The 14,416-nt window shown below is 30.5% G+C and overlaps 2 protein-coding genes across 2 annotated transcripts; both read right to left on the bottom strand.

The window, feature by feature from the left end:
* Positions 1-1,841: 1,841 nt before the first annotated feature.
* LOC149061167 (uncharacterized) lies at positions 1,842-3,717 on the bottom strand. Its single transcript, XM_089217713.1, has one exon. It carries the CDS (start codon positions 3,376-3,378, stop codon positions 1,906-1,908), a length of 1,473 nt encoding a protein of 490 aa, XP_089073839.1. The 5' UTR covers positions 3,379-3,717; the 3' UTR covers positions 1,842-1,905.
* A 4,230-nt stretch (positions 3,718-7,947) lies between these two features.
* On the bottom strand, positions 7,948-10,762 carry LOC149061166 (uncharacterized). The gene is made up of 2 exons (XM_089216635.1): positions 10,167-10,762; positions 7,948-9,120 (listed from the first exon to the last, which is right to left on the bottom strand). The coding sequence occupies exons 1-2, from the start codon at positions 10,518-10,520 to the stop codon at positions 8,587-8,589; spliced, it is 888 nt and encodes a 295-aa protein (XP_089072761.1). The 5' UTR covers positions 10,521-10,762; the 3' UTR covers positions 7,948-8,586.
* Between the last annotated feature and the right edge of the window lie 3,654 nt (positions 10,763-14,416).

Here is a 14,416-nt window from a genome sequence, read left to right as displayed (position 1 = left end):
CGAATTAAAGGACCGGTCAGAGGAACGTTTCTGGAACGAACATCTTGAAACCATTTGTAAACCACCGTATCAACGTCTTCAAATTGTGCCTTACGCATCCTTTTCCTGCTCGGGTCAAAAACAGAAGTCTGCAGTTGTTTCAAGATGCTTTCTCGGTCCTTCAAAATGGTTGACAATGTAGATGGAGATATGCCATACTTTTTTGCCACCTCGCCTTTCTTCAATCCTTTGTCTACTTCAGAAATTATGTTTTTCTTCTCTTCCAACGAAAATTGCTTTCTTTTCACTGTAGAACTCATCACGTACGTACATAAAGAAGGAGCATAAAATACGGAAAAATAAAATTTACCAACGTGAGAGCTTTCTGAAGGTTCACACCCGACTGATTGTGTCGCGTTATCGATTGACGCGGAATAACACGGTCACACATAATGACAATTTAATGGCTTGATAATTTCGTAAAATCGTATGCTTGTTATCTTTAGATTAAATTAAGAAGGGAAAATACATATATTTTAACCTGTACGCTGTACAAATAGTTCGTTGTATCGGGATTTTTAAAAATCAATCATTTCGTTATATTGAGATTAGTTTAACATTGTTTTAATAGCTTTTCGGCAGGGAACTTCTATTACTTTCGTTATAACGGGATTTTTCGTTGTATCGGTATTCGTTGTAACGAGAACTTACTGTACTTGGTTAGTAAAAATGACAGTGAGCAAATGTTATTTTCATTTGGTTTGTATTTTCCATTTTTATATTTTCTTATATAAATCATTTGATTTGGTAAGAAATTTATTTTAATCTATAAATGCTTACTAATGCTACTAATGCTACCTATGCTTACTAATATTAATTTACCATTAATTTTCTTTTCATACTTTCCTTATTAATGAGTTGATTTATTTTTTTAGTTTTGGATGAATTAAAGTTGCAAGGTTATCCCAAAGTTGGCTGCAATGAACATAAATGTCAACTTACTAAACATATAACTAAATTTTACCTGACTACACGAATGATTTTTGCATGTAAACGAAAAAATAAAGATATTGATGCTAAAAAGAATGCAGAAAAGCGATTAAAAAAAATATCTAAACTAATTTAAATTTTAACTTTTACAATCACTACATATTATTCAACAATTTATTTTTAAAACAATGCAATACACTTAAAATATTAAAATATAATATACCTTATTTATTAATTTTAAAATAATGTGTTTTTAATTTTTTTTAAATATTTTTTTTGTCTTTCATCACCTTTTATGACAGTAAAAATGCTTAGATTTTGTTCAACAGTATCTTTTCTAAATGGAAAGTGAATCAAGTTGCCAGTTGATACTTTGTGGGGAGGGGATACAACGATATTAAATCATTGAATTCAAATATCAATAGTCATTATAGTGGTCCAATTGTAACAGTACAGCAGAGCGACATCCACTTTTTATTTATTTTTTGTTTGGAGAGGGTAGAGGCGGCGTAATTATAATATGCTGTCCCGAGGCGCAAATTTTTCAAAATATGCGCCCCTGAATCCTACACACAAACCAATATTTGTAATTGTCAATTGAATATCTTATTTGGAGCTCAACCCGTATTGTGGTAAAATTAAATGAATAACCATTTAATCAGCAAGTTGCCAAGCTAAAAAATGTATAATTTATTAATTTACGTCTGTGAAATAAGTAATAACTAGGGCCCGGAAGTTCATGCACAAAAAACTATCAAAATATGCATGCAAATATGCGCTCAAGATCAATAAAATATGCGCTAAATATGCATTTAAAAAAAAAAAAAACATCAAGTTATTTTCGTTTTTGGTAAAAAAAAAAATAATTAAAATATGGGAAAAAACAAGCACAATTTATTTATTAATTAATATGGTATATATTATGTTATATTTACTTTAGGAATTACAATTTACAACCAGTGACTTTGACAGGTTTTCAAATACAAATGAACGGCGATTATCAGCCAACATATTTTTGTAAAGAGAAAAGCTCCGTTCTACATCAACAGAAGAAATTGGAGCATACTTGAAATGTATGAAATCTGAAATTTGAAGATCCTCTGGAAGGCCATCTGTTGTTGTTTCTTCTCCTGACATGACTTTTGAAATTGTTGACAGTATCTTAAACCCCTCGTTTTTCTCAATAACTTGTTCCAATTTATTGTAAATTATAACGCCTTTTGGAACTTTAATTTCTTTTAATTTTTTTATGACATTATTTACAATTTGAATTTCTTCAACTAAGGGTGTTCCTCGAGTTTCTAAACTGTTAATGGCTGATATTAAGAAACCATAATTTGTGTGAATAAAAATTAAATTTGATTGAACATTTTTATCACATATTATTTGTTTTACTTTTTCAATTGCCACAGCATCATCAGCATCAAGCATATTAACAACTTTTTTTATAGTTTTAAAATGCTCACAATAATACATAGCCGCTTTCAACCAGGTACCCCAGCGCGTTATAATTGGTGAAGGTGGCAATGGCGTATCAGCGGCTTCTCGTCGAAATAATTCGATGCGAGCTGGTGCTTTCAAAAATACTTTTTTCATGTTGGATATAAGTTCATCGACTTTAGGGAATTCTGCTCGAATTTTCTCACATACTCGGTGAAGACCGTGGGCCAGACAGGTTACATGTATCATTTTGGAGTAAAAGGCCTGTATGGATTTTGCAGCTTTCACCATATACGGTGCTGCATCGCTAACAAACAAAATAACGTCGTCATGTTGTATTCCTTTCGGCCATAATGAAAAAAGTGCTTTGTCAAAAAGCTTACTAATTGTTGTATGGTTTGCTTTTTCCAGAACTTCAGAGGCAAGTAAAAAATGTTTACCAGGTTCATCTACTGGTAACGTGCCAATTATAACATTCGCAACATATCGCCCTTCTGAATCTGTCGTCTCATCAATCGACACCCAAATCTTTTTATTTTTCACCTCATTTCTTATCTCGTCCATCGTTTCTTGGTAGCAATCTTCGACGTAGGTTTTTCTTAGCGTAGATACGGAAGGAATGTCCTTATCCACATATTTTTCTAGAAATGATCGAAAATGTGTGTTGCTTAGTTTTTCCAACGGAATATTTGATTTTAACAATGCTTTGCATAAATCTTTGTTAAAATCAGATTTTCGTGATGATGGTGTCGTAATAAGCGGTTGCGTTGAACTATTTTTTTTAGCTTTGCGATTAACAGCTCGAGCATGTTTCTCAGTTTTTATATGCTGAGTTACGCAAAAACGTTTGTCACTGTTCACCTTTATTTCGCACATTTTACAAAATAAAACACCTCCATCGGATGCAAATATATTTTCACCAAACTCGGCCACATAACTACAAATTCGATTCGTTCCGACTTTTGGCATTTTAAAATTAATGGAAACTGATGTAAAACAAAAACAACACTATAGGACGATCGCACACGACTAACGGACTAAACCTTGTGCTCGGACTCTCACTATAATACGTTCTTGTATCGTGCTATCATGATAATCGCGACAGTCATTAAACCATTTTATTAATACTTGATATTTGAGAATATAACAATTGTCGATTATCGTTTCAATTCAATTTAGCTAGAAGTATAGGCTAAGTACTGGCTTATCGTTATCGCCTATCATGAATTATCGCATGAACTTCCGGGCCCTAGTAATTACATAATATTAAATTAAAGTACGACCTGTATAATTTTAAATAGGTTTTTATACTCAAAGTCCGAAATTTCTATAAAATATTAATGAAAAAAAAAATATCAAAGGTAAAATGCAATAAAATGCAATTTTTTTTTAAAATATGCATATTATGTAAAAAACCTCAAAATATGCGAAAATATGCAAACTAAAATTTCATTTTTGAACTCATCAGGTTGTGATTCAAATTTGTAGCTCATCCAGCAACTTTTTGATGCACTCATTAAAAACATGCAAATGCATGAACTTCCGGGCCCTAGTAATAACTAATAACCGATCTCTATATTAAATGTTGTGTAATATACAATAATTAGGACACCAACTGTTTTCAGCGCGCTCTAGTGGTAAAATTAACTGTAGTAAATTATAGTATCACATTTTTCCTATAGTTTGTTCACCTTATAAATCCACCTTGCTAACATGGTTAATCAATTAATTTATTTAGTACATAGGTCATAGAGTAATATTACTCTATGATTTAGTATTATCAATTCAACATAAACATATTATATTATAGATTATGGAAAATGGATAATTCGTGGGTAATTCCATGGTAAATATTTATAGAATTTTCGAATATTTAATTTATAAGCTTATTTATATTTATAGAGCTTTAAAAAAGTAAGAAAAGTGAGTATTTTAGGAAAATCAATGAAATAAGTGAGAAAAAGTGAGCACCTTCAAAAAAAGTGAGAATAGTAGTAGTCAGTAGTGTACGGATGTTGGATGTAGTCTAGACCATACACAATACTATTAAATTGGTCTAAACGTCTTATTTATTTAGAGGATAGACCATTAGACCATAGAAAAAATATTAAATAGAAACTGCATATAAATTATAAACTTCAACATTTAATACCTAACCTTGTTTTGTCAACGAATTATGCAATAACCAAAGCGTCCAAAGCCAATAAGACTGTTTAATAATATAAGACAATAGAAGTTAAAAATAGCATGTTCAGACAGTTCAGTGTTATTTGTTACATCATTTCTATTATGTAATATTAATAATATATATTATGGATTCATACTCAGTGCAGCACATATATGAAATGTCAAATTAATTACAATGTAAAAAAAAAAATATTATGTTGGTAACATGAAAATTTCAGAATTATCGTATCCTCGGCTCTTATCATTTTTCGAACAACTACCCTGCACCCGGTTCAAAAGGTTTTCACCTATGGTATCTAATCCTATGGCCTGCTCTACGTAGAAATGTTACTACACGTTCTTCAGAATAATCTTCAATTAAATCATCAATGAACTGTTGAATTGCCTTAGTATTTAGTTCTCTGGTATGCTTTGACCGTTCTAACCGAATCTAGGTATATAATTATTTTAACAAAAATAAATAAAGGTGATTAAAGAATACTTTATTTTCTTATAATAGGTATCATGTTGAAACTTGCCTTCAGATTATTTGATGCTTGTTTAAATTCTACTTCACAAGTATTTTCCAAATACCTCAACTGGTCTATAGATGAAAAACAATATGTGACCGACTTTGATAGCAACTGGAATTGACTAGTTAAATTAACACTTACCAATAAACTCCCATATTTTTGGATGAGGCCTTATGATTTTCAATAATACGGCATGGTAGCTTTCTAAAAAATTATTTGTCCTAATATCTCGATTGTAAACTGTAAATCTTTCAGGAGTTATAGAATGAATCCAAAATGGAATTATGTATTCATAAATAAAGCTGTGGTACGCCAAAGCAACATCTTCATACTGCACCATGTATACAATTATGGCATTAACACAATCAACCACTGAAGGAACTCTGCCAATTCTGTCTGATGGAAGGTATGGTAGTGCAAGTATCTGTAAAATATTTAATTAATGAATTCATCTTGATGATTTATTTTTAATGTTTAATAATAGGTAAAATATTAAGAACCATCCGGAAAACACGAGCAGCAATAGGGTTTATTTTTACTAAATTGTAAACACCGATCGACATGTTTAGGTACCTTGACTCTTTTTTACCTGGACCATTTTTCCAGGTGGTTAATATCTTACGCCAAGCAACTTTCAGTGGATGAAAGAATGATACGTCTAGAGGTTGCGTCAAATGCGTCGAATTAGCTGGTAAAAAAACGAAATCAATATTATGTTTAGAACACATAGTTATTCCCTCCAATGTCAAATGAGTTGATAAATTATCGCCGATTATCACCTTTTTTCCTGGTTTATTTTTTAAAAATGGTATTAAAATTTTTAAAAGCCAATCTTCAAAGCATTGGGAATCGAACCAACCCGACTTACTCCTGTTGTATCTAGAGTTTGGAGGTCCACCAATAACCCAAGAATCATACATGTGTAAGGATTTGTAGACAGTGTATGGAGGGAGGATTTCACCGGTCCCAGTACAAGCAAACATAACAGACGTTGACGATTTACTCGAGTTCATCACCCTTTCAGGGTATTTACAACCTCTTTTTGTTATTATTTTTACACGCCCAGGGTCATCGCTCAAATTGGTCTCGTCATAATTAATTATATTTTCGGGTAATACATTATTTAAAGACTTTTCTAGATTATCAAAATACAGGTTTATAGTTTCCTTTGTTACTTGCGTTCGAGCTCGTTTTATATTTTGACACAACCTTGTGCTTAGTAATTGTCTATGACGTTTTAGATATGACATGGCAAATTCTCGGCCTGGCATGTTATTTTTAAATTGCCTAACAGTTTTTCCTTTTCGGTCCAAATAACTTTTTACAATACATCGTAAATCGTAAATACCTAATGGATATCCCCACGAAGAACAAGTTATTAACGATTCAGCAATTAATTTTTCAATTTGATTATTTAAAACACATTAACCTCCTTGTTTTTTCATACGTTTTCCCGGGTTTTGGGTTTTAAAGGTAAAATGCCTATGCAGTACAGTTGTAGGAATACCGTGTTTTTCAGCACAGTTACGGTACGACTTTCCGGAATTTTTATCTACCAAAGCAGCGTCGATTTGTTCTATGCTATATTGGGTATAGGGTTTTTGTCGAACGGTTCTAATATAATTTCGTGGCACATCTACTCAGAGAAAGATGTAGGCAGGTAGGTAGTAACTATAAATACATAAAAAAAAAAGTAATTATTGCCTGCTATCTGAATGTAACGTGGATAAAACATTTAAAAGTATATTATTTATCATATAAAAATAATTATATGCAGGTAAGTATTAATTATATGTATTTATTTCAAGTGTTCCGATTCACCCCATTATACCTGAGAACTATGACTAATCAAATTCAATTACCTATATCTCCAAAATGTATGATGTGATTTTTATGAATTAAGCATAAAAACTCATTAATATATGTGTTAAAATGAAATATAGTGTTCAAACATATTTACCTTCAGTTTTTACACGCAGAGATGACGAAGTTTTTCAGCACCACACAAATCTCGAAAAAATCAGATTATAAGTGATAGCAAATTGGGGTATCACATATTGTACTAGTGTCAATATATTCCAAACGTTATCAGGAACAATATTCCGATGAAATCGGTTATCATTAAGACAAAATGTCGAGTAGTATTGTATGATATATAAAGTATTTTTTTTTTTTGTTCCTAATCCCCTCATAATTCCTATTCACCCCAAACTACGGTACTAAAAAAAAATGAAATGCCATTAATACATATTAAATAATTATGTGTAATAATTTTAAATAATAATTTTGTTGCATTCTGTGTGGTTTTCAGTCTCCATCATACTGGACAGGCATGTCAATACCAAAAGCCTGTGGTACCTAAAGCGTCGATTACATTGAGCGAGTTTACAAGCTGATAGTTGGCAAATTCACTATCTGCTAGTAAACTCGCCTAGTGTAATCATGTTCACTAGCCAACTAGCAGATTGTTAACTATCCGCGAGTAAAGTTGAAAGCTGGTCTACTTTATTCGCTACTCGCTGGCGTTTATGGTTTCAGTGTCGACAAAATGTCGACGGAAATTGTACGTGCGGGTGTCATTATTTTAGCTAATGCTATCAAAAAGGAGTTAAAAAAAAAAGAAAAGCGGAAAAGGCAAAGAAATATATGGGTGAAACAATGGATAGGCAGACGCGAGATGTATGGTGCATCGAGCAGTTTACTGAAAGAGTTGAAGGACGAAGACGCTTCAGCTTATCGCAATATTTTGAGATTAGACTGTACCCATTTTGAAGATTTACTGAAGATGGTAGATGGAATGCTCAAAAAAGAAGATACAGTTATGAGAATGGCAATCCCAGTAATCACAAAACTTGAAGTAACACTACGTTATCTAGCAACTGGCGATTCTTTTAAGTCTCTGCAATACCTTTTTCGAGTTCCCGAATCGACTATATCGATATTTTTGCCTGAAGTGCTATCGGCGATTTCTTTCGTCCTTCGACCATTCATTGAGGTATGTAAAAATTAATTTAAAAATGCCATTTTAAAATAATTTCTATATTTCTTGTAATGTAAGATAAATTGACACAAGACTGAAATAAAAAAAATAATATTTGTATAACTAATACATTAGTATTTAAAATTTGTCTCAAATATTATATTACAAGTATTTAAGTAATATTCGAATACCACAAATTTTTTTTAGTAGTATTCTATATACTTTTTCAAATTGATTTTAAATACTACTCAAATATTTTTTTTAAGAATTTTTTTAAACAGTTGTAGGTAGTTACAGGTATAGGTATGCAAAATATATTAAATTACATTCTAAAAAAAATACATAAACCACTATAAATAGGTTAAGCCCCCCTTTACCATTGAAAATAATATATAAAACATGATTTTCAATTAATTTGCGAACTAAAACAGTACGTTTTTTTAAAGAAATGTATTTAATAAAAATATAGTTACAATATTTATATGTAAATATTTAGTATTACAGCGAACTTGGTCCAAATGTTTGAAACATAACCTGTTTTAAAACATCATCGTCATTTGAGGAGGTAGACAATGAATAGTCAGAAGATGGTGAAAATGGGACTGGTGAAAATGGAACATGACTTGCTTCTCGGGAATTTAAATTAACTGTAGGCTCCAAAGATGTTAGCTTAGAACGAATGATAGAATTCTGAATTTCCTGTTGTAGTAAAATTGCTTGTCGCTGCGGCAACTGACGAAGCTCGGCCGCCACAAACTTTCCGAACTGGTCATATGGCTTCTCCTCTGCTGCAGACTGTGCAATTTTGTCCAATTGCTGAATCGCGACTGATATTTCAGAATTTGAGTTTTCGTCGGATACTACTCGTTTTTTGACCCTTTTCACTGATGCTGCTGGTGGTCTCATTTCTGTTGATTGCTTCTCTTTGTGGAGTTCTTTTGGGCAGCTGCTTTCGTTGTTAGACACATCATATTCCGAGCAGTTTTGACCGTCCTCATCTGGCTCTATTTCTTCACTGTTTTGCGATAGCTCCTAGAAATAGTACAAAAATGATAATGCACAAATAAAGTAGATTTATTAAATAAATTTCGCAACGATGAGTTAATAAATAACATAATATATTACACATATATATTTATTTTTATAATATTTATTATTTATTAATAATATGTTAACTGATTTAATTTATTAATCTTATTATTTGCAGGTACCTAAAGTAGTTGATGAATGGAAAGAAATCGAAAATAAATTTTCCCAACGTTGGAATTTCCCTAGATGTGTCGGGGCCATTGATGGGAAACACGTAATTATCAAAAGACCTCCTTGTTCCGGTTCAACCTACTTTAATTACAAAAAAACCTATAGCATCATATTATTTGCCATGGTTGATGCCGATTATTGCTTTACTTATATTGACGTAGGTGGCAATGGACGCGCAAGTGACAGCGCAATATTTAGAGATAGTACTTTAAATATTGCAATGGAAAGTAATACTCTTGGAATACCTGACCATGCTGTTATTATTGGAGATGATGCATTCCCTTTAAGAACAAATCTTTTGAAACCTTATAGTAAAACTGGGCTAAGTGATATGGAAAAGGTATTTAATTATCGTCTTTCACGTGCCAGAAGAGTTGTTGAGAATGCTTTTGGCATACTTGCATGGAGATTCAGAATATTTTCAAGACCAATAGATTTAAAACCCGAAACTACTGATAAAGTAATTTGGGCAGCTTGCAGTCTTCATAATTGGTTACGAAAGACTGCTCCAGGAAATTACTTACCTTCACAAGCAGTAGATAGAGAGGATTTAAATACTGGAAATATAACACCTGGACTATGGAGGGAAAATGCAAACATTTTGCAACCTATTAATAATTTAGGCAGCAATAATTACAAACGTGCTGCTGAGGATGTCAGACGAGCATATGCTACCCACTTCATAGAAGAAAATCCTCTGCCGTGGCAGTGGGAGAAAGTTGGAATAACAATTTAAATAATAAATATAAAATGATCTGTTAATTATTATTAATTTATAAATACCTAAATATTCATTAAAAATAAAAATTTTTACTCACCAAATTTGATTTGCTATTTCTTGTACTCAAAACCTCTGACAAATAATTTGCTTCGTTAAACCAAGCAAGCTTTGGTGAATAAACTTCTTCGGTACCACTTCCACTTTTCTTGCTTTTTTCAATTTTGTGTAGTTCTTGTCTGTACACATCTTTAATGGATTTGATTCTAGCCTTCAATTGCTTTACATCCATTTCTCCAATTAACTGATTTTCATTAAGTTCATTATAAAAACGTTGGAAAATTTCATTTTTTAATTTTGTGTTGCAATAGTCTTTATCTTTTATATTCCATAACAAATGGTACTGTTGGTACACATTAAGAAATTGTATAATATTACTTGTGTTCCACTTCATTTTAACAGTAGTTACAAGCAGAAATGTCGATTAAAAATCGTAATATTAGTTTAATTAAAACGTAGGTACCTAATATTCACAACGGCAAACCGCCTCGGGGTAGTACACGTGGTTTTTACTCGCTAGCTAGTTGGCTACTGAGCGAGTAGTACACGTTTTGCGTGTAATCATTACAATCGCACTAGCCGACTAGTCCGCTTCTTAAATAGCCAACTATCAGCTTGTAAACTCGCTCAATGTAATCGACGCTTAATTAGTACAGTCGCTTGTTGGAATAAAAAATTGGACTACGGACCTGTTGTCAATGACGACACCGCAATCCGGTATACGGGATTGGATTCTATTTTTTTTTAAATTCATATTTGACATTATTTTTTAAAATTATTTTACTGATGTGTTGAAATATTATTTTTTAAATTTACCGGGTAAGTTCATAAGACATATCAAAGCGACCACCAACAATGTAAATCGTCCAAAAATTGCTGGAAACATTTGTTCACGGCATACACGTTATTGATACTCACAAACGGTAAAAAAATTAATATCATCATATTTTTGTCATCAATTAAACCATACATTTGTCCTTTAAATGTATTTATATATTTTACAACGATGTATAATTGCATTAAATATATTTTTTGTTCATATAATATATTTAGTACATCTTTTTCACAGACTTGGATACTGAAAATAGAGATGTTGATGGAAATGTTAAGATTAGTCATTACTGATTAATAAGCTATGTTACACTCAGAGGTGTTCTCATTAATTATTTTTGACAGTACACTATATCATCAAATACAATACATAATCAATAATAAAATCTAGAGAGTATACGCCGATAATATACAGTATACCCTATGGGAACAGTGGAACACCTCTGGTTACACTATTTTACTTACTCATCAACAATTTGTTGAATGTTCTAATACAACATAGTGTTGGAAATGAAAAAATCGATATCCTGAATGCTTTGGACGAATTGCAGATGATCGTTTATATTAAAATTTTCCGGGATCAGGAGGTCTTTTGGTAGGTATATTGTTGTTGAAAAATTGTTTGGGCATTGTATTATAATAATTTGATTGTAGCTGCAGATTATGAAGTGGTGATTTTGATTGAATTAAAAAAAAATTGAGAAGTGTTGGAGTGATTGACTGTTTAAAATTTCTATTGTGGTTTTTTTTATTTGAAGCTATTTTTTTATTACATTTTTCCGAAATATAATTGTTTGCAATGTTATTTATTACACCTGAATTCCCCTCTATAATGTCCTCCACAAGCTGTTTACGTTCAACATATTCAATAACTTTTTGGATTCTCAAAAACAAATTTAAACAGTATTTTAATAATGCAGGAAAAGTGTCATTTCATGAAAGAATGGTAAATATGATCCAATAAATGATTACCTAAATTTGATATAATATTAACTACCCCGGCTATACTATAAGTATATTATACCTACTTACATATTATATATTTATGTATTATTAATTTCCAAAATTATATTGTATAATATATTTCAAACATAGCCACATAGGTATATTTTTACATTTAAACAATTAATAAATATAAAAACTTGTGTTATTATAAATTTATACAATTCACATTATTGTAACTACTTATATAACAAACCACAACATTATATAAGTTATATATCTTAAATTATTTATTCTAGTTTTTACATTTAACATATTATATGTATTTTATTATGCTTAGACTGTAATAACAAAGCTACCTACTATATTAAAACAATTTAAAATAAATAAAGAATTTCAATATCTGCTTTATTTAAAAATGTGTAGGTACATCGACACTTAGAAAATAAAATATACTAAATTAATTTTATTCATATAGACAATTTTCACTATATGAATTATAAATATATAATGATAAACTAATGAAAAAAAATAATATTTTATTGCTTTACTTTTTAAATATCAACATGTCATTAAAATGTTGAATAGAATTCTAAGTCGGCTCATCAGTATTATCTATTGATTGATGTTGAAGCTGTTGTTGGTTGTTAATGTACTGTTGTTGTACCGTTGATTGTTGCTTTTGAATATTAATATTATAATGGTCTTCTGGTTGGTATTGTTGTTGCTTTTGGTACAATGCATCCATTTGATTTCTTTGTGAATAATCAAATGGCAAAGTAAAATGTGGGTCAGGATAAGGATTAGAAAATTGAAAAGAGTTAGCTGAGAGTTTACCGATTCTCCCATAATACATCACTTCTGATATTATTTTTTCTGATAATAAACGTTGATCTTCTGTCATATCCTTTAGTTGCAATGCAAACCTTTTTCCAATTACTGAAGATTCGTCATGTTTACTTGGCGTACCTATATATATAATTTATATTGATTTTACAATGATGCACGTTTATTTATTTATTTGTTATTTTTTTTTTGTGTCTGTGACCTGTGTACACGATAAGCACCAAAATATTATAAAAGTTTTAGGTATTATAACACTTAAGAGGCCGTCGTGGTAAAAGTGAAAAACATACAACGCTCAAGAGATGGCGTTGTATTCCGTATCGCCGCCGTCGCGGCTGGCCGTAACCACGCCCATCATCTACGCGCTGCGGCGCGTGTGTTATAATCGCGGGAGCGGTACATTATTATATCACGGACTGTCGTTATAGACGTTTCGCGTCAATGTAGTTGACCGTTGCGTAAATTGTCATCCAAGTATTTCTTACTATGTACTAGCGCACGGTACGTGGCTCCTAGTTCACGAGTCACGAGACGCGACCTATTTATTAATTAAAGCCCCTGCTTACTTAAGAATATTAATCAATAAATAAAGCATACAAATAATAATACTCCAAAACTTGATTTGTATTTCTAACCCAATTACTTTTTAAAATACATGTAATAACATGTAGTAACAATAATTTCATTACGATTAAATAGGTTTTTTTAGTAACTGTGTCACGTTTTTTACGATATTACTTATTAGTGACCTGAAGTACTTATCGTACGATATTTTCATCTCCAATTAGTATAACGTTTTAAATATTTTTGTTAGTATAAAATACATACCTGTTTACTTATTTTATTTTTAAACTTAATATAGGAAGTTGAGTGTTATACATAACATATTATATGAAATAAATAGAATAATACTTTAATTTTTTATATTATTTAATACAATAGCAATTTGCAGTAAAAAAACAATCTGTATACAAACATTACAAACTTATCATGTTCATATGATCTATATAAATATAAATAATGTAGGTACTTACAAATGTAAAGAACACATTTAATTTATGTATAATAATTAATTGAAACATAACATTAATATATATTTAATAATTTATTAAACGGACGAACCCAATTACAATAATTATAATATGAAAACATAAAATAACGATATACAGTATATAATATAGCTGTGGTGAGAGGTGTTCAATATTATTTAAGTGATTAAATTATTAATGTATAAATTAAAAGATACAATAGAGATACATATACAAATTTGGATTAGAGACAAATTTTTACTATTGAGAATTTAGATTCATATACAATGGATAACTAACGTATAAATAAGCTTATAAATATGTGATATGTACATATTGTACATATTGTACAATGTACATATTATCTATACACAAAATGCATAATTACCTAAACGTACATAATAATAAAATAAAATATATAATATAACATAATGTACTTAAATATTTTACGCATATATTTTCCGCAATAATAAAAAACCATCGGTGACTAATTAATTTTATTTGTGACCATAAATCGTTACAGATGATTTTTAATTAGCGCGCCAAATAAACATGTAAAATATATTTACAAAAAGTTATATTTTATTGTTATGCACGTAGGTAATTATGCGCTTTTTACATACAAAATATTATAATAATATGT

The sequence above is a fragment of the Diuraphis noxia genome, unplaced genomic scaffold, assembly GCF_037042655.1.
Source record: "Diuraphis noxia isolate RWA-SAM2 unplaced genomic scaffold, SU_Dnox_SAM2 contig0001, whole genome shotgun sequence".
Taxonomy (NCBI): Eukaryota; Metazoa; Arthropoda; class Insecta; order Hemiptera; family Aphididae; genus Diuraphis; species Diuraphis noxia.
This window is presented reverse-complemented; position numbering and strand designations above follow the sequence as displayed.